Source organism: Schistosoma haematobium, chromosome 4 (genome assembly GCF_000699445.3).
Source record: "Schistosoma haematobium chromosome 4, whole genome shotgun sequence".
NCBI lineage: Eukaryota > Metazoa > Platyhelminthes > Trematoda > Strigeidida > Schistosomatidae > Schistosoma > Schistosoma haematobium.
The window spans coordinates 28,524,812-28,546,965 of NC_067199.1; the positions used below are offsets into that span (position 1 = coordinate 28,524,812).

Consider the following 22,154-nt stretch of genomic DNA (forward strand, 5'->3'; position numbering starts at 1 on the left):
TTATTTATGCAGACTTTAGAACTGGATTCACGTCGTCCTCATCCTAATCGACCTAAACGACCTCATCCACGTACCGATTCCGCTCATTCTCATTCACCGTCTCCGTTATTATCCAACGACCAAAATTTATTATCAACAACCACAGCTTTCAATCAGTCGATAACTGACCTGTGTTCTAAAAATGATCTGTCCCATATTAACGGTCACCAAACATTAGATAATGGTTCAACCGTTTATGCTGAAGTTAACGATGCCTTTGTTTACAAAACACTTCCTCATTGTTCTTCATCTGGTTTTATTCCTACCAAACTATCCTCACATGTAGATCATTATGAATTAACAGATTCTGTACAGCAACTTAATAATTTAACTTTGTATCCGAATCTTTCAAATTCTCCGTACACCTCCAAAATCCGTGATAATAATCATGTAAATGGTAAGTCTTCTAAACCCTAACATTTTACTGTTGTCCCGTTCGTGTGTAGTTAGTGTATTAAACCTTTTTTCTATAACATTAAGTGATTCTAGACATCAAAAAGCAAAACATATTTCCTGTTTTTTATATTTTAAAGAGCTCTACAGTTAAAAATATGGCACTACCCTTTTATTTATTAAAAAACGTTCAGAACTCTGATCCAAACATAAAAGAAAAGACTGGTTTATATATAACATTTCGTAGTTAGTCTTTTGGTACTATATGTAAACCATTATATAAATACTTCAAAATTGACATCGGTAAACATCATAACATACAAAATCCGAAATGCTAAAAATGTACGGTTCACCTATTCCTTTGGACGAAGGTACATGAACTGCGTGTAGTTAGTACCCGCTTTCATCACGAATATAGGAAGATATTCCCCCTTGGTTCTACAAATATGAAAGGAGGATGACTAGGAGTTCTGTCCTTGATCGTAATTATTTAACCAACCTACATTGATTTTAATATTACTTTTAAAATCCTTCTTTAAAGAATCAAAATCTTAAAGTTTTCATGAATATGATTATATATCTTGATAATAGATTCGTTGGAAAGAGATCTCTTCATTCAGTTTTGTTTTCAATGTTCTTATATGAATTATAAAATTACGGATACTGATGTTGGACTCAGGAAAACTCATAACATTGTTCAAACCTACATTGTATTATCTCGACTCATTTTCTTAAGACTTTCAGCTGGGTTCATTTCTCGAATTAACTACATGCCTTATTTTGAGAAACGCTATTCATTAATATTTAACAGCTGATATGTACTCACAAAGATATCGTTTATAGGATTGATATCCCTTTCATTTGTTTTTATACTGTACTAGTGGAATAGAAAATAATTAAGCTCCACTATTTGTATCATTAATTAAATAGTCGATAGTTTCTGCTTAATTGCATCTGACACGAACTCGAGTTATTTCACACGGCTTTCTTTCATAGCTTGCTCCAGTCCTGTATCCCACTTCCTTCTTGTTACTAGCACTTCAATATGATATCGTGTCTCAGAGATTTCGCAAACAGTATTTTAATCACGATTTCTCTAACATTACAACCGATTTTTTTATTTTAAGGGTTGTGACTACTCTTTTTTCCAGTATCATTACAGAGATATTATTTGAAACACAAGATAAGTGAAGAAATATTTCTCTTCACTTAGTTCCTTATTAAGGTTCCATAATAATATGTAAGTTTTACAGTTAAGAATAAAATCAATACCAATCAAATGGTGATTGGTCACCTTAACGATTTTTTCTTTTAAACTAATCAGTTAAAAACTCATTAAATGTGATTCTTTCTTTCCTTTGCCACTACTAAAATTCAGGCTCCCTTGTTTTAAATAATACACGCGAAATGTGCCATTCAAATTCATCGCGTGTGAATCCATTATCGAATATCTTTTCGCAATGCAAAGCTCCTGCTGATACTTCCTTTGGAAGAACTAGCTTGCAGTTTAATCCGAGACATACAAACTTACCAGCTCTGCCTCCGAACGAGATTCCAACCTCCATATCAACTCATTCAGATTCAAATTTCTCGTTGCTTCCTTTTTTTTGTATGCCTACTCAAGCGACACGTTCCGTTTTATGCCCCTCTTATTCCAACAGTTGTTCCACCCCATTATGTTCTTGGTCTACATGTAGACAGCACGCGGTAAATTTCAGTAGATTTTCGAGAGTACCAAATGTTTCAGCTTCTGGCTTGCAGTGTGCTCCAAATACTTTTCCTCTCAAATCTTCTACGTTTCTTGGACCTGTGATGCCCATAGAAGTCCCGTACGAATCTCTCCCTGTTTCTCAGTTGAACCAAAAAGTAGGATTTTCTGAATATTTTAAATTGTTATTCCATACCATTTGTTGTTGTACTTTGACTTTTTCAAAGACTAACGTGATTAAGGTTATGTTAGATTCGATCCAAAAATTCTAAATAAGCTTAAGTGACGTTTTTTTTAAAAAAAAACACTACATCATTTTACTGAAATATAGAATATTAGTGCCAATGGGTAATTTTTTTCGATCATTTATTCTGTATATTCACTTTAACTTTTAAGTACATTCAAAATAGGTTCTCAATTCAGATTATTCCTATTTATATTAATTGTATGTCCTCCTACGTATAATAATAATAAAGATTAGTATTATTAAAGTTCTTGAAATAATTGTTGTTTTTTTAGAAAACATTGACTTATGTTGTTGATTCGGCTGTCACTAACATATCGCCTGTTACATCCGACTTGTCAAATAATCGAAAACGATTTCCACGGAATATTTTATCCAGTGCTATAAAGCGATATAATATTTGGTCACGATATATGTTGAACAATAGTCATAACTCAAGTAAGTTATTAACATGTATTTCTGATAAATATACTTTCCAATATTCTTCTAATCTCATTCTTTACTGTTATGTATGTCTGTTGATTGGTTAAGTTAATAAAGTATTTCATAAATACTTGTACTTTATTTATCTCAGTCAATAAATGTAAGTTTTTATGGTTTAGATTTAACATTTCTTAAATCATTTTACTTTTGCTCTTCTTCAAATCAATTTATAGCCTTAAAACTGATTAGAAATTTACAGTAAGAGCGAGTCCTAGTTAGCTGAGTTGTGTTACGATGTGCGATGATCAAATGTTGTTGTGCTTGCTTCCTGTGCTTGGTGAATCCAACCTTGCTATGTCAATGAGAATACTACGAATGACAGGCAGGCCTCATTAGCGAATTGAATGGTAATGTACACATATGTGTCCGAACTTTGATAAAAGGTATAATCAGTTCGCGGAATAACCGTTTCTTGTTTAATTATCTCAACTATATCTTGACACAGTATATAATTATAGGCATGTGACTTGTCTGGTTTCTCAAACTATGACTTCCCTCTTCTGAAAAACTGGTCTGCCTCCTTATTTGCAATCATCCATCAGAATCAACTGAATCAATTAAGCACATTAAACTGCACTACACATTTTCAAAACGATAATATATACATTCACCTTTTTCATTGAGAGCTTTGGGATGGTCCATAATTTTGTCATCAGTAAAATGGAAATTTATTTCGAGATCAAAACGATTCAGGAGTACTAGTTGGTAACACCTGCTAAACAACAAGAAGAATTTGGTTGCAATGTCACTCAAACCTTACATTCATTTTCTTAAAATAAAACAATCATGCTAATACAAGCATATCCAGTAACACTGTTAAGCCTCTCAACTAATACGATTCCTATAAATTGAGTTACAGTTGTTTCTACAACTTAATAGAATCACTTAATAGGACTATGCTTAAAATAGAATTCTAATTACTAAAATGTGTCATTTTGATGAACAAGTTTATGAATTTTATATTTCCTTTTATTTCTAAATCATTACCTATATCCGGATTAATTCTGCTTATTGTTTCAGTTCGTAAGTCCATTATATTAACTGCACATTGCATCAACCTCAGTCTAATTTACTGCCTTTTTAATTCGAATTTCAGAAACTTAACTATGCATGCAAACAACATCTACTGGAATTTTTTCATGTTAACAAATACTGTGTTCTAACCAAATATTCTTCATTAGATTGTATAATGATGAAATGACTTCGTCGTAATTATCAGCTTCTATAGATCAAATTGGTCTTTTTAACGAACTTATTATTGTATTATAATATGAGTTTTTAATACCAGAATTATTCTCATTATATTACGAGATAACTTTACATGATCATATTACTTAATCTATTTTTTTATTATGTATACTTATTAATGACACTTTTCAAATGTCACCTTATATTCTATGTTAACATCAATATTGTTAACAATATTGCTAAATCACTTCATGTATTATCTATTCTTTCACTTTTATTCCCATTGCAAAGTAATCTTTTCAACACAGTAGGAAATAATTTATTTTAAATAAACTATTTTGCGATTTCTTATTCAACAACAATAATCGTTCACTTCTCACTAAATTAGGTTTAACATATGCTGTTTATAGAAAAAAGTAGATCATAATAATACTCTTTTTAATTTCGATTAAAAATAGGTTCCTTTTTATTGGAATCGGTCTTATCTTATATAAAATTCAGATAATATATCTATCAATCTTTTTCATTTTTTATCACTAGTTTTAATGATTAACATCATACTTCAATAGATATGCTTGAGAAACACTAGTAGATAAAGCGAAATTGTTCAATGTATTCATGAATAGGTGAGTTCTTAATTGAAGCATATTATAATTGTTCAAAGGTTTTTAGCAAAGAGAGGTTATTAAAGATTAACATTTGTAACCAAAGAGTACTAGTGATAATTAAGAGCAATTGAATTATAGTACAAACTAGTAATTCCAGAAATAAGTATTAAATGAGCATGAACGAATGTATTGTATGGTGGTCTAACTTCAATTGACTCATGATTTCAATCAGTGAAATTTCTAAAAAATCTCTACAAAACCCCTTCTGATAATAATCATCTGCTCACTAGTGACTGACTTCAAGTGACGCTCCTGAAGTTCTAGTGAGAAGCCGTTACCAGTGGAGTTCAACCAGGTCTGTTGTGAGATATCCACTCACTGAAGACAATGGTGTACGATGGCGCAACATCGTGGATTGGTTGAAGTTAGACAATAACACCGTTGGATACCGGCTCATTGATCTAGTTGGTTAAGCGCCTGGTGCGAGACTGATAGGTCCTGAGTTCGAATCTCGCGGAGTGCAGGATCGTGGATGCGCACTGCTAAGGAGTCCCATAGTGGGACGAAACGGCCGTCCAGTGCTTCCAGGTTTTCCATGGTGGTCTACCTTCAGGTGACTCATGATTTCAATCAGTGGAATTTCTAAAACATCTCCACAAAACCCCTTATGAAAATATATATCGATTATTTATTTTGGCTAATTTTTTATTTACCAGAATTTACCATTCAATTAAGGGATAGATTATGTAAGAACTACAGTTTCTTGTGGTAACAATCATTTGTCAACTTCAATAAAAAATTTTCCATGTGTTATTCTTGTTTTCTAATAAAAATAAAACTTTTCAAATTGTTTTGGAAGGCAGGATCTAGTGACTTTAAATATAAATATTTTGGGAATATAATTGAAAAACATCACCAAAGCAACCCGTCTATCCTACTAAATTAACTTTAGTTAGTGACAATGTTTTGATCTACAGTTAAACTCTAGTCCGATGAAAGAATATGATTGATAATTTACTAAACTAACCAATATGCGTTGAAATGCTTTGATGAGAACAATCTTCATGAAACGAAAAATGTAGTCTTATTCCTTAAAAACTATCAGTACATTCTAAGTTTACATTTTAGAAATGGATTTATTCAAGACCTCACATTGAGATCACAGTTCAGAAGTATTCAATCTTTGATCGACGCACTAATCAACAGAAATAGACGTACATGAAAGACTCTTATGAAAAAGAAATTTTGAATATGTTGTCTCAAATAATTAAACTTCTCACCTACAAAATCTTTATAACCTTCGTCAGTTTAATTTATTCAAGATTTAAAGTAGATGCACAATATCTTTTCAAACTTTACCATATGATCATGTTTTCTAGTTGTCTAAAACGTTTAGAAAAACAGATAACATCCCTACTGACTTGTTACATCTAAAATTAGTGAAGAGATTTCCCTTTGGCTTGAGTTCATTGTCAATATCATACAATAACAAATATAGACTTTTCCCCATAGAAAATTGGTTATACATTTTGTGGTGGTAATAACAACCCACTAACTATAGTAATAATGTCATAAGCTGTTGAAAATAAACAACAACTAACCCAAAAGAAGCTATTTTTTTATAATGTTCAGTAAATTATTGATTTTATTAACAAAAATAATAATTAATTTGAATTAAAGTTGATAAGCTACAATTATATTTGAATGAAATGCTTGATATTGGCAGTCTTTTTTAAATACTTATTGGATCTACTAAATGTATATTTACAACTGATTGGACACTGGATACCGACGAATGACATGTGTGCCGGATCCTTCTTAGTTGTAGATTCAGTTCTATAGACTGAGTTGAAATATGACCATTGGTCTAGGTGATTCAACATTGCGTGCACTACGTTGAGATGTACGATGGTGGTTGGAGGTAATCGACACGAAACCTATGGTTTCGTGCTATTTGGCACTCGTCAGCAAGGCGTGCCTGTAGTCATGAGGGAACTGATGCTCCCTAATGAATTCGGTACCATGTCACCTAGCTTCACAGTCAGAGACGTCTTCACTGAGCTACTCGAGCCGCGACTCACCTGCCCCAGGGCTGAGACTTATTTACAATTGATTGGTCATTCAAGTAAATATTGAATAACAGTATTTATTCTTTGGTAATTCAGTTTGTATCATTTACTGAATATGTACGAAACAGTTTTTCTCTGGTATCTACTATGCATTTTTGATTGTAAGCATGTTTTTCTATCTTCTAATTATTGTCATATTCTTTATGGATAGAAAATAACAGTTACCTCGTTTTCATGGCAAAATGTCGAAGTGATGAACCTGTCGTATTATAGTAAAGGGTAGTTGTGACCTTTCATCTGTTCAACTTTGCTAATAGAAGTCTTGTAAACGTGAGGTTTTTCATGACCTATATGTTATGTGAAAAGAACCAAGTAACGAATTCCATGGATTTCCTGCTAGTAGTTTCGCGTGTATAATAGTTAAATTTCACATCATATATAAATATTTTTTCCGTGTTTTCGTCTAGGATTTTCACGAAAGTATGTTTTATCATGTCTTATTAATAGTATAAGGACCAAATATAACCTAGGCTGAAGAAAAACTTTTTAGTCATTATTTCAAAATGTTTCTAATAGTAGTCAGGGAAATATGAAATCATGTTTCTTTTCATACCACAGTATCGAGTACTGACTTTTGATGGACTAAGTACTAACCATAATTTATATTTTACTTTTCAGACATCGATTACATTGAGATATGTAGCGAAGAAGATACAGCTGCTGCTTTGAATGTTTGCAGAACGCGAAGAACTTATAATTACCGTGTGGTTATGGTGAAGACAACAACAGGAAGCATGTCAGTTTCTCGGCCGAAGTCAAAAAACAACACTTCATGCAATAACGAAGCCCGTTTAGATATGCGTGGACGATGTTCAGCTGGGCAAAAAGTTCTAGCCAGTTTAATCATCCGTTTAGCACTGGCTGAAGTATTTTGCCTACATTGTGGAGTACTTGCTCTTGATGAACCAACGACAAACCTCGACCGAGAAAATATTGAAAGCTTAGCTTATGCTCTGGTAGAGTAAGTGGTTTTCAGCGGCGCATATTATTAGGAATTACGTAGTAATTCGGTTTGAAGTATACGACTATATTCAAAATAGGTCATTAAAGTTTTAAAACATAAAACTTAGTGTCATGTATTGGTATTACTGTGAAAGTTTTTTATTCTGGCTTGGTATTCAGAATTAATATCGGTAAAATTCACTTGGTATCGTTTACGTGAATCTTCTCATTGATGTTTAGGACTGCAATTGATCAGTCTCTTATCGGCATTTGTTCATACTGTGCGTATTGCCTCTATATTGCCTTAATTCACGAGCATTATAGGCAAAGATGGATAATGGCTAGCAGTGGAATCACCAATGGGAAGATTCAAGTAAACGATGCCAAGTGAATTTAAACTTCACTCCATCGCACAAGCAAGTGGCTATCAGGACGCAGTAGTTAAGTGGATAGCGCGATGGCGTTTGAAGCGAACAGTACAGAGTTCGAGTGCGAGGACGTAAACTCTGGGATACAGGTACATCCAGCTGACGAGTCCCAAATAGGACGAAAGGTGTGTCCTGGATCCTACTGCTAGCCACTATCTATCTTTGCCTACAATGATATCGGCAAAGTTTATTGTCTATTTATCTTTGTGTTGTCAATTATTCAGATTACTGCATTTCGTACCTGAATAAGGTGAATACTCAAAGCAGGTCTGAATGATAACTCTCATTTTAGTACTATAACCAATTTTTTAATCGGGAAGTAATAAATTTAAACCATCCTTTGCTGTTGTATATAAATGAAACTTATCTTGTAATCGCTGTGGAAGTACGCACCTCTAATTTAATTAACAGAAGTTTTACCGTTAAGTCTTAAGTAAATAATAACATTACAACATAGTTTTATAAGTATCTTCCAATTATCGCTTGAAATGATTTGCATTAAGAACGTCGAAAATGAAATCCAGTTCATTAAATCATCATGGTAATGTAGTAGTGGTGATAGTAGTGTGGCGTGCGCCACTTATGTTGACTGATATAAGTAGTACGTGACACCAATCAGAAGTGGAATGCCTGGCAGAAGAAGATTGGATTGAAGAGAACAGAAATCTAAACAGACAGTTACCGTAATAACAATGAATCTGAAAGAATCATGAATCATTTAAAGGACAACTGAAGGGGGATGTGCAAATGATGTACTTAATGTATGGTTTTCATATTTTACCAAAACATGCTGCGATTTTGTATTAAACAATAAGTCAGTTATCTTCACTAAGTCCTCGTTCACTACGGCAATATTAGTAGTAGTACTGGAATGATTTAAGGAAACTTCATGTGTAATAAATAAACAAATAAATTCTAAAAAATTAAACATATACAGATATTTTTAAAAGAAACTAACATTCCAGTTCATATTGGTTGTATTTACTGATTTGAAGGTGGATAATTATACCAAATGGTTTATTTAAAGATTATTAGTTTTGTATAGCCTTACTGATTGTTTTCATCCGAACAATGTTAAAATTTATAAATAAATTGATATATTTGTAATATCCCAATGTGTAGAAAATTTAAATTCTCTGACGTTTCGTCACTCAGTGTAAGCCACTTCTTCAGAGGATAAATAACCAAATCAAAACTAATCCAGGTTTAAATAGTACAACGGAACAACAAGAATATTATGTGATCAATCAAAAAACAAGTTAAAATTTGTTAGTTCTGTTCTGTTTTATTTATGCATATATTAGAAGTAGTGTTTTGTACTGTCAAGTTTTACAATTGGTTATATTTCAATCTATAACAACATATATAATCGAACAATATTATTTTCGATTAGATCCTCATCAGGCTTTACTTTAATATACGGTAATATTTATATGTATATACGAAATTATTAAGCCAATCAAAGTATTTTATGGGTCAATGATAACAGTGGAGTAGATTACATGAATAGATAAAATAAGTGAAAAGTACGAATTGGAAGTGTGATGACATGTGTGTGACAGAACCGAGCTTTGTAGACCTTCATTATAGGAGAAATCTAGTAAAATGTTTTACAAATAGAACTAGGAAGATACGCTCAGTCGATAAAATAAACACACACTTGGTCGATAGCGCTCATGTAGTAGACAGAAATAGGTCATTTAAAGTTGTTTTTTTCTCAAATATACGTTTCACGATCCAATTATCTGAACACTTCTTATTACATAATTTTATAATTCTTATGAATGTAATTTCAGTGTCTATATTTTTCCTAATCATTGACCTATTTCCTATTATGTAAGATTGATTCAAGCGTTTATTATTCTTATCACAACTAGTACACCTGTCATCCCATTACGAATTTGTACTTTTCACTTATATTTATTCATGTAATCTATTCCACTGCTATCATTGACCCATAAAATACTTTGATTGCTTTAATAATTTCGTACATACATACAAATATTACTGTATATTAGAGTAAAGCCTGATGAGGATCTAATCGAAAATAATATTGTTTGTATGTTTTTCTAAATCACAGTATGGTAATTTTTCACATTTTAATCTGTATAGAGTACGCGAACGTCATGATGAGTTTTACCGGTTGAGTCATTTAAAGGTGTAGAATACTTTGCCCTTATTTCACCTATTTGGTCGGGAAAATTAAGTTTCCAAGAATGAGAAATTTTCCTTGTCCCTTTGCAATTGTTGCAAGATTTGTTTTGATCCTCTCAGTTGACAAGCCAACAACTTATGCTTGTGTGTAACTGTTCAGTAAAAGATTTCTCCGAGCATGATCAATATTATTTTCTTTTATTTAGAATTATAAAAAACAGGAGCCGTCAGAAAAACTTTCAGTTAATCGTTATCACACATGATGAAGATTTCGTCGAATTACTTGGTAGATCAGACTACGTGGAAAACTTTTTCCTATTATCACGTGATGCACAGTAAGTCGGAATAAATAGATCACAACCAAATTTAATTTTCTTTTTTATAGAGGTTTATCAGAAATTAGAAAAGTCCCTATTGGAGAACATTTTCATTAAAATATACATATTGTTTATTTAAATTATATAAATGATTTCATGAGAACTTCTTATTTGTTAAATCACTATTGTCTAGCTCATTTTCCTCTCATTGTATATGAAACAACAATTAACGCTTATTCTGATAGATGTGAGTACTTTTCTATTTTATATGATAATTTTATTCAGGTATTATTAGTCTGTAAACAAGGTAAATTCTGACCGATAAACTAAAAATGAGTGCAGACGTGTGTAGGTTCATAATACTGTGGACCATGTTGTTGATCAGCTCAAATTAAGCTTACAGGATCTCCTAACCATCTAAATTATGTGAATACAATGCAATCCTAAAATAAGCTAATAGTGAGTTGATATCCACAATAATTATATTTTTGTTATATCCCTATGAGTAGGAAAATTGTACTTCTGACATTTCGTGACTTAATTTAAATCAATTTTTCAGAGTACATGAATGATTTAGTTCGGTTATTTATTTACTCTAAAAAGGTGGCTTACATTAAGTCACGAAACGTTAGAACTACAATTTTTCTATTCATTGGGATATAACAAAAAAATATTTATTACTAACTTTCTACCCAATGCTCAATTTATTTGAAACTATCAAGTCAACCCTCGGCGTTGATACCTATAAATTCATAATAAGGTCATTTGTTGTGTGTTTTGAGTTAGCGATTGTTGTTATCTACTGCACGAAATATTAGTAGTCTTGAAATGGAAAATTGTGCTAGTTTATGGAAATAAAAAATGATGATACTGTCAATTGACGATCATAGGTTTTGATGATAGCAAAACTGTTAGTTACAACCTTTCAAAACACTTACAACCAGTCAAATTGTGTTAATTTTGAAGAAAGAATAATCCTATCGCCTGGCGTAAACGTGCCACCGTACAGTTCTGTTCACCATGTACCGTTTCCTGGGTGAAAGTTCTTTGAATTTTCCTTTAATTTTAAGCATCAGTAAGATGTGAATAAAATATGAATCTGTTGCATCGTTGCGATTAAAGTTTGTCTTTTTTTCCGAAATAATACCACTTCAAATTTATTCATTTACGATCGTGTACAGCATTTCATGTGTTGCAAATAAATAACAATTCACACGAAAGAAATAAAATGTATCTCCAAACTAAACACATATTTGACATTTGAATTAGTTTTTTAAACCCATGCACCAATAAAAATATGAATAAGGAAGTTTGGATCAGAATCTATGCGTAAGTACAAAATTGTTATCTACAAAAGACATGTATAATTCAAGGTATGCCTAATATGATAGCATGTTAGAAAGAAAGTGAATAGCCACAAATAAACACGGAAGTATTGTTTAAATAACTTTCGATTTCAGGAAAAAATGAAGCGTTCCTGTAGATTCCTGCATATTGCAGTAAGAAAAAAATAATGTGATCTTTAAGAGCTTCTCTTTAACTTTCAAGTTTTTCCATTATTTTATTAGTGAATATGAAACACGAACATTTAATTGTTTCAATGGTTAAGATCATGAGTCAGTTGAAGCTAGACCACCATGGAAAACCTGGAAGCACTGGACGGCCGTTTCGTCCTATTGTGGGACTCCTCAGCAGTGCGCATCCACGACCTCGCCCCCTGCGAGATTCGAACCCAGGACCTACTGGTTTCGCGCCCGAGCACTTAACCACTGACTCATGATCTTAACCATTGAAATTACTACAATCCCCACAAAAACCCATCTGATTTAATTGTTTATTGTTTTTAACCTGAAATCGTTATTCATAATAAACTAGATGGGTAAAGTGTTATGAACAAGCGATTTAATAGACAGTAATATCCGAAACAAACTAAGCAATGTGATTTCAGTATGAATCGAAATGAATTAAACAGCACATTGTTACATACAATGTTATATAACACACTTAGAATCTACAAATATCTAAACGAAGCAAATATTTTGCAGTTGATACAATTGAGTGTTTAAAAATGCTTGATGTTTAGGCATGTATAAGCCCAGTTAACCGACAGATGATTTACATAAATCTCGTTGGTGCAAACTGGAAGAGATGTACATAAGTTTATTCAAGGGGAGGAATGTTAATGATGGAAATCTAGGCTAAAATCCACTTGATATTCGTTGAGTTATGTTGAGTTTTAATTAACATTTCTAGTGTGAGAAAACGAACCGCGGATTCAAATATGCTATTTTTCTAAATGTATGTTGCGTCTGCATTATAGTTAATCAAGTATTTAGTAGAAATTCAGTAGTGAGACACCATTTCTGTATTCGTTTCACTGATAATTGGGAGAATTTATGAAGAATTAAATTCCTGTTATACCAAGTGCTAAATTTCGGTAGTTCTACAGCAAAACCGATGAACAGTTAATCGACCCATTGTATTTTGATGTTAGGGAAATAACAAAAACTGTATATCATCATTTATTGGGAAGAAAGTTATCATTCATCAACCCAGAGTCAATAGCCTATGGAGTTAAAGTTGACATTTCAATCAAGTCATTTTTTGTAAGTAATACTCATCGCAACGAATATGGCTTGTTATATATTCCTCGAAATTAAAGAAATACTGTCTAATCTAAAAGTGGTCATACGACTTTGTCAACTGTCATCTCTAGATTACACAGATGTTTTAAAATGGCGACAGTAAATCACCATCCTATTGCCCAGCCACCTGCATCATGCAAAATAAATCAAAAAGTGTACTGTCTCTGGGATCCATGATATCGTACTTGCAGTGATGACTTCTGTGGAAGTATATTGATACTCAAACGAGTTAATTGAAATCCACCTTCCGTAATCCTTACTCATCACTACACCACCGTCGGATCCCATTCCAAACAATGCATCAAGTGGTTTTGCGTATGCTATCTGCTCGATATATGGTCCCATGTCTGAAAATTGGATAGAAATTAGGCAAAATATGATTTACACCTTTTGTAATGAAATGTATGTTGAGCCTATGTCAAGTGATAACATGTTTGGTTTGAACAAGTACATTTGAAACGTTCATATACAACAACAGCCTGTCATATCAGGCCTAATTACCTAGTGTGACCAAGTAACTGATTGAGTGCACTTAATTTGTATAAGACAGTTTAACACTTATTGAATCCTATCTCTGTTAAACAATTTTAAGTATTATGAGCTGGTGAAACGAAATGTATCTCATTTAGAACACGGATATAACTAGAGAAGTTGTGGAAGTGGATTCCGAACTTTAATAGAGTTATATATTATATTCATTATGTTATTCCTGTTTTGTGGTCAGGAAGACGGTTTAAATCGTAATTATATGAAATGTGATGTTGGTCAACTGCATTTTAACACTTTTGTTAGTTACGTATTTTGAGAAGAGGATGGGGTAGCAAATCATTTTTCATCTAAACAACATCTCTAGTTGTAAAATTGAATTTATATAAATACTGTTTTTCATAAACACTCTAACATAATGTAGACTAAGATGGCTGGGAAAATGTATTTCTGTTTATCATCGAGAGTGAACATTAGCATACTATGAATTCCGATCTTGTGCTGATGATTTGCGATTGTTTTCAGGTAACGAGTTTGATAACTCCAATGCGTACTCAAGGTTATACAGATAACAATTCATTGTGAAGTTGCGAAGCAGATCACAAAGATGAGCACAAGTTTAGTAAATGCTTTTTCTTTGGCAAGTTTCGCCCATGTAATTCCTATGTATTTCGTAATGCGTTTGATGACATAAACGTTTTCTTAGTATCACGTCTAGAGTGAGAAATGTAGTAGGACAATATACCACTTTTTCATTCTCAAATCATTTTAAAAAGTATTAGTAAAAACAGTTGTACCATACACCACGTTATTCAGATGAGTTGTTCAATTATTACCTTACTTAACGTTTTACAAAGCATATCCAAGCTATTGCATTTTTGATACTTATAGATGTAGAAGTTAGAATACATTCAACAAAATGATAAATCAGTAGAATTGTAGTTGAACAGCAGCATGTAATGGGTCACCTTTTCCTGATAGAAGCTTGAGGTGCTTTAGATAGGCCATAAAACATTTCACCTAATTGATCTAAAAGTGTTTCTGTTCAGGAATATTAACATCAGAGACTATTTAGACGCTAAACTGATTTTGAACGCGGAGTATGTCTCTTAAGTACTGATTACTACATAGGTGATTATTATAAAAATATCATAAAACAACTGGATATGTTGCATCATTAGTTCGGAAAGCCAGCAGAATATACACCTAGCTCAACCATGTTCATCAGTAATGACCAGAACATTTTCACTTGTCTGATCGAATGTGTCACTTCACATTGAAGATCAATAAAAATTATACTCCATAGAATTTCTTCCGTGAAAAGTATCGTGTTGGTAAGCATTAAAAGAGGAATTTTAATTCATTGAACCGAGAAATAATCTTCAAAAGATCCGAGTGAAGAAATTGTCACCAGTTGGAAATGTAAAGGTTAAATAGTTAGGCGACAGAAAAATAAAATTCATCTTCCTGTAAAATTACAGGGAAGTGGGTATTCACATAAATAAGCATTGTATGGATGAAAATTTCACCTAATATTTGAATGGCTAAGTATTTCATTTTTGAACATACAGTAAGTATATTAATATTTTACAGATATTATTTTCATTGTAGTCGAAAGTAACTAGCAGGTAGTGCAATAAATTGTGTTCAGCTTTTAACAAAACTAGTTTATTTGTATTGGAACTGAAAATAATCAATTTCGATGACTGACAATATAAGAAAGATGTCAAAGTATCCATTGATTCAACACATTTAATATGAACCCACCTAGGTTCTGTATATTTACAGTGCTTATGTACCGAAATGTCACCATCACGATAGAGTAAGCAACTTTTTCTCCTCTATTCATTTTGTAACTTTCTAGATAGATAGCATATGCTGTAGGCAGTGATAAAAAACATGACCAACTGAGGCACTAAATTGATCAGTACTGAAGGGAAACAAATTGATTCAAAACATTGATAAGTTTACTTTCACAAGATATTCAAAACGACGAAAACTAACAGTTGTTGTGAAGACTTAGGGAACATCTAAATTCAATATTTCACAACGAAGGCCAATGAGGAATTTCACTTGGTGTTTCAATCGACATCCTATGTTTAAGCAACATTCAATGCTTCAGATATGATCATATGGTGTAGAGTGTACCTTATTATTTTTTTGACTAGATTTTAAACGTTGAAGTATTTACCCGTTTCATACTTAAGCATATAACACAACTAATATTTAAAGAAGCTACTAAACTTAGTGCACTCACGAATGATGGTGAGAATACAAAGATATGTGTTGACAGTGTTAAGGTCTTAAGTCTTGTAAATCACAGTATTTTTTTCATCACGGAATTCTGATAACGTGATTCAAGTATTTGTCCAGAAGATCGGTGTTTAGAATTCGTCTCACAAGTTGGTGGTATTCAATAGAATAAATAGACGTTAAGTATGTGGTAGACCAAACAATATATGAACTGAAAAAATAATAACAAAGCTATTGAGTGGAAACAGTAATGTTATAATATATCAGTTATACGTTATAAACACAAAAAAATTAGGGACGTTACTTAATTCAGCTTGCTTGTACGTGTTCAGATTGAGATTGGTACCAGAGTTAACAATTATAGATGATTAATGATTCTAGAAAGATTGTTGTGCTTCCAGTGATATAGCCAAACGTAGAATATAATATAAATGTGGCTACAGTCTGTAGTGACTCACGTTTATCACGAGAACACGACTGGTTTAATAAAAACAATTATTATTATAACCAACTGTACCAGTGTTTGTAAGCAAAGATGGATAGTGGCTAGCAGTGGAATCCAGGACGCACGTTTCGTCCTGTTTGGGACTCGTCCGCTGGATGTACCTGCATCTCAGAGTTGATGTTCACTCTGGGACTCGAACTCAGTACCGTTCGCTTCAAACGCCATCGCGTTATCCACTTAGCTACTGAGTCTGCTTACAATGCTTGTAAATTAAGGCAATATCGAGGCATACGCACAGTATGCACATATACCAATAAGAGACTGATTAATTTCAGTCCAAAAACATCAATGGAAAGATTCAAATAAAAACAATATCAAGTGACTGTACCAGTGTTTGTTTTAACGTGCTTTTGTTTGACTATGCTAATGACAGCTATTTTGTGCTTCCATTCTTTCACTTACACTTTGATTGTAACTTCGCGCGAATTCGGTTGCCTTCTGTAACCAAGGTTGTATCCTGACACGATCTCGGTATCCCCTCGATGCCACGAGATCGCCAGCTAATAAACCTCGACTTGGTCCATTAATCGCCTTTTGATATTTGGCTTCTCGGGGATTTTATGGAGTCATTTAGAACGAGCTTCTTACGCCTTCTGATTTATTTGGCACGTGTTTCTTAGTAGCGGTGTTCATAGTTAACCTCAACACGACGCCACGCTACAAGTCTATAAATGTAGACAGTAGACGATTTAGAGCTCAGTTATCACAACCGCGAGCAATGGAGAACAAGAGGTGTGTATAGTAGTGTGTTTGTTAGCAGATAACAGCATGTGTCATGTTATGCGTGTAAAACGACAGAAAAATTGTGTTCAAGGACATACACTTCAACAACATGTACAATCATTTAGTAGTAAATGTACAGACTGAAAAATTAACAAGTTAAATACAAATAACATGAAAAACTATTTATAAAATAAGTTTGTCACCACAAGTAAGCTATTTAAACAATAAGTATATAAATGTGCTATACGATTCGCAGTATAATCTTCAATAGGTCTACTTATAAAGTACACCACAGAATATTCGTAAAAACCGCCAAAATCGATTGTTGAGAGACATTTTACAAAACTGACTACCAATCTGAAACACAGGTTGACGACACTATCATGGAGAGGTTTTCACTAATCCTTGAAGTTAACAGTGCCTCCATTTTGATCGTTAGACTGGTGCCCGTTGGAGGAGTTGGGATTCGAGGAAATAAATGGACGTTGAATCGCATCTTCATACTGGAATCATTTGTGTCATTGCAAAGAGTAGACGAAACGCTTGTCTGAGTTGTCATTGAGAACTGGGAAGGCCAGGGTAAATATTGAAAGACAGATTGAGTCTTGATGTGCATATTTCGCGAAATATATTTTCTTACATATCTATAAATTGTCATTCGTAAGGTGATTTGTATTAACGTGAGTAGATTATCAACCTGTTTTATTTATACGAAACTTAATCAACAGTGATATATTTGTCTTAAGAACCGATTTATAACTTTTCAGATTGTAGTGGACCAGACAATGTACGAGCGTAAAAAATATTAACAAAGTTATTTAAGATTAATAGTAATGTTAATGTATATAAGTTAATTGGTACAAATACAACAGAAAATAGGGAATTTGCTTAAATTCACCGAATTTATGCGTGTTCGGATTTGGTCCGGTGCTGAAAATCCACAATTATAAATGTTTGATTATTCCAATCAAGTTGATGAACCCTCTAATAATATAATTCAATGTAAGGTATGATATATTCCCAAATACAGTCTATAAATGTAGATAATATTTGAGTTAGGCTTCAGTTAACTCAATCACAAATGAATGTAGAACGAAGGATATGTGTGCAACAATGTATTTGTTAGCAATCAATAGTATGTCATACAATGTAAGTTACACAACAGAAAGTGTGTTCAAGGTCATTCACTTAAACAACACGTACAATCGTTTAATGATAAATGTACAGATTGTGGAAATAAACAAAATAAATGCAAATGCTATCAAAAACTACTTACAAAATAAGTTTATTATGCCTATCTTCACACCCCCCCCCTCAGAGTGTCCGGAGGTAACACTGGTTCTAATAACAACAAAAACAAAAAATGGTGAAGATAGGTATGACATGCACCTTAGTAATATACAATGTGTTATTGTGTAAAATAGTATTAGTGTAGTATATCATAACAACCACAGAAAAAAATATATTCCAAGTCTTGGTTTGCTAATAAAACTACTAATGTGCAAGAATGTTGTATGGTGTTTGAACGAACTAATGATACCTTTGTACTTGTTGAATGCTCGATTTCGAATTCCAAATACGATACATTCGTTTGTACTTGTGTCGTAATTCTTGATTCGATTTCGTTATTTCTGGGACTCTTAGTTCGTACTATAATTCAAATAATACGAAACATTACACTGGCGTCGCGATGGAAAAGTTAGATATTCTTTCAACTTTGGAAGCTTTCGAGGATTTGTAGTGACTCACGTTTATCACGAGAACACGACTGGTTTAATAAAAACAATTATTATTATAACCAATTGTACCAGTGCTTGTTTTAATGTGCTTTTGTTTGACTGTGCCAATGACAGCTATTTTGTGCTTCCATTTCTTTACTTACACTTCGATTGTAACTTCGCGCGAATTCGGTTATCTTCTGTAACCAAGGTTGTATCCTGACACGGTCTCGGTATCCCCTCGATGCCACGAGATCGCCAGCGAATATATCTTGATTTGGTCCATTAATCGCCTTCTGATATTTGGCTTCTCGGGGATTTTATGGATTTATTTGGTTATTCGCTGAAAAATTCCCATTATATTAAAATGGTTATGTCCAACCTTCGCCTTCTGATTAACTTGGCATGTGTTTCTCTGTAGCGGTGTTCATAGTTAACCTCAACACGACAGCACGCTACAATTGGTGACCCGTATCTTGGAACACGCCTCAACTTCTGATCAAATCTTCCAAAGAAGCCAATTCGGTGAGTCTATGATTTATCTATCCACGTCTGTCGTATATTTTCATATTTAATATATAATATACTCGACATGACGGATAACGATAAGAATAGTATTAATATAATAGACTCCCATTTATGTGTACCGAATCCTTGTTACTTTTTATTCGCGTGATGATGAATTCCACGCTTTATTCGAGAAATCTTCCCCTATTAACTACTCTCCTCGCTGACCCGGCTGCTTGGTACGGAATGCATACGCATAAGCATATCTGTCTACCACCCAGCATCAAATGGTTAAGTTGAACTGTTTCATTGCCAACTTAAAAGTGCTCTACGAGCACACGAGAACGACAACTGGTACGAAACCTTACCGCTCGTTCTTTTAGGGATCAGAACGAGCTTAAAGGCAGATATACAATGTTCGGCCACTGAACCGGTATACGGCACGACATTGCGTCTGCCCGGAGAATTCTTCACACCGCGGAGCAGACCTAATTTCGGTAAATCAGACTACGTCCAACGACTGTCTGCATTTATGCGAACGCTGTCTCCGGTGTCAACTCGAATGCAACATCGACAGGTCTCTCTCCCTCGAGAGTTATCTACCTGTTCACATGTTTTTGTACGAGTAGATTCGGTACGCAAACCTTGGCAACAACCTTACGAAGGCCATTTTCACGTGATCGCTCGTCACCAGTGTTTGTTTTAACGTGCATTTGTTTGACTGTGCCAATGACAGCTATTTTGTGCTTCCATTTCTTTACTTACACTACGATTGTAACTTCGCGCGAATTCGGTTACCTTCTGTAACCAAGGTTGTATCCTGACACGGTCTCGGTATCCCCTCGATGCCACGAGATCGCCAGCAAATATAACTCGACTTGGTCCATTACTTGCCTTCTGATATTTGGCTTCTCGGGGATTTTATGGATTCATTTGGTTATGTCCAACCTTCGCCTTCTGATTCATTTGGCACGTGTTTCTTTGTAGCGGTGTTTATAGTTAACATCAACTCGACGCCACGCTACAAGTTCTATCCGTCCCTATTTAGAGTACGGAAACATAGTATTTCCCCCCCCTCATTCCAAAAGGATAAGGACACCCTGGAGCGAATCCAACGGCGAGCCACGAAATCAGTTCGAGGACTCAAATTTAAACCTTACGAAGAGCGCCTCCATTCACTTAACCTTTACCCATTAGAGTATAGACGTCTTAGAGGTGACCTTCTGATGGCTTATAGTTTCCTTAACACGTCTGGACATCCTCTCAAACACCTGCTTAAGCTTAGTTCCAACACTAACCTAAGAGGTAACACCCAGAAACTGGAGACACAACATAACAGAACGGACTGTAGCACAACTCCTACTCTTTAAGAGTTGTCAAATGCTGGAATTCGCTGCCGAGCGAGCTAGTCCAAGCGACTTCCCAGGAGTCCTTTAAGAGGCAACTTGATCTATTCTTAAGGACTAAGGATAGTGTCACACTATGATTTACTAATTTCTTCTACTCTTTTATTGTTAACATACCTAGGTTCCTGCCTGGAGGATTTGGTGATCCCTTGCTACTAGACACAGAAGCCTGTTAAGCGAAAGCTTCTTCCATTCCGTCCACAACCATTTCAACCATTAAGAAAGGTGTTTACTCGAGAAGGGGTTCCTGTGATATTAGTGACTGATAATGGCTCTCATTTTGCTGCAGATGCAGTCACTACCTGGTTGAACGGTATAGGGTGCAAACATCTGTTTACTGCTCCCAGACATCCGTGTTCTAATGGCCAGGCAGAGAATTTTGTCAGGACATTAGAGACTGCTATTGATTCTATAGCGGCCTCAACATTTAATGAGCTGGAGGGGGAGTAGATACCTTTCTATTGCAATATAGAAATGCCAGGCATTCGGTGACGAAGGAGACTCCAGCGAAGCTACTGAAAGGAAGAATTCTTCGGTCGAATATGAGATGTTTGGAGTCTGCAGAAGTTACATACTATCGAGGAAATGATCTTGGACCATCTATGGGTATTGTTCTGAAGAATGTCGGAAAATCGATGGTGCAAATTGTAGACATCAATGACTTAAGTACACACAGTCGACATGCTGATCAAATACAATTTCAGGAACCAGGTGAGTCAGTTACAATTTCGGTTGTTAATTCTAATGCTAATGAGTACATTCTAGATAATACAGAATCCTTATCCAATACAATGTCAGACAGACTCAGGATAAATTTGGGAAGAAGACGTACGATTGATTACAAACACCTAAACTCCAATTTAAGCTGTGGCGCATGTGGTGTTTGAACGAACTAATGATACCTTTGTACTTGTTGAATGCTCGATTTCGAATTCCAAATACAATACATTCGTTTGTGCTTGTGTCGTAATTCTTGATTCGATTTCGTTATTTCTGGGACTCTTAGTTCGTACTATAATTCAAATTATTGGGAATATTATATGTTGATAAGCTCGTAAAATAAAATATTGGCTTGTTTATTTTTATGTACAATTAATAAAAAATTAACTACAGTTCACCCGTTTATTATTATGACAATTTCTCTTATTAAAAGCATTGACAAAACAAGTGGTCGTGAAGAAATGTAATTAATTATATGTACACGTGAAGAAAGGAAATAGTTTTTACTAGAAAATCGAGTAAATTTGGCCTTGTTATATGTATCCCTGAATGTTTTTG

The 22,154-nt window shown here is 33.9% G+C and overlaps 2 protein-coding genes across 3 annotated transcripts in view; both read left to right on the forward strand.

The window, feature by feature from the left end:
- The window catches only part of MS3_00007803 (uncharacterized protein), a 31,340-nt gene extending 26,883 nt beyond the window's left edge, over positions 1-4,457 (forward strand). For both annotated transcript variants that reach the window (XM_051216147.1, XM_051216146.1), the window contains 4 exons: positions 13-436; positions 1,811-2,298; positions 2,660-2,822; positions 3,964-4,457. Coding sequence is in view for 1 of the 2 variants with exons in the window: in XM_051216146.1 (XP_051066701.1) it covers positions 13-436; positions 1,811-2,298; positions 2,660-2,822; positions 3,964-3,971 (1,083 nt within the window). In the remaining variant the exon portion in view is untranslated. The remainder of the gene's footprint in view (positions 1-12; positions 437-1,810; positions 2,299-2,659; positions 2,823-3,963) is intronic.
- A 1,864-nt stretch (positions 4,458-6,321) lies between these two features.
- On the forward strand, positions 6,322-21,800 carry RAD50 (DNA repair protein rad50). Its single transcript, XM_051216148.1, has 5 exons — positions 6,322-7,753; positions 10,523-10,651; positions 10,702-11,092; positions 19,175-19,488; positions 20,998-21,800. Exons 1-3 carry the CDS (start codon positions 7,503-7,505, stop codon positions 10,748-10,750), a joined length of 429 nt encoding a protein of 142 aa, XP_051066703.1. The 5' UTR covers positions 6,322-7,502; the 3' UTR covers positions 10,751-11,092; positions 19,175-19,488; positions 20,998-21,800.
- Positions 21,801-22,154: the final 354 nt, after the last annotated feature.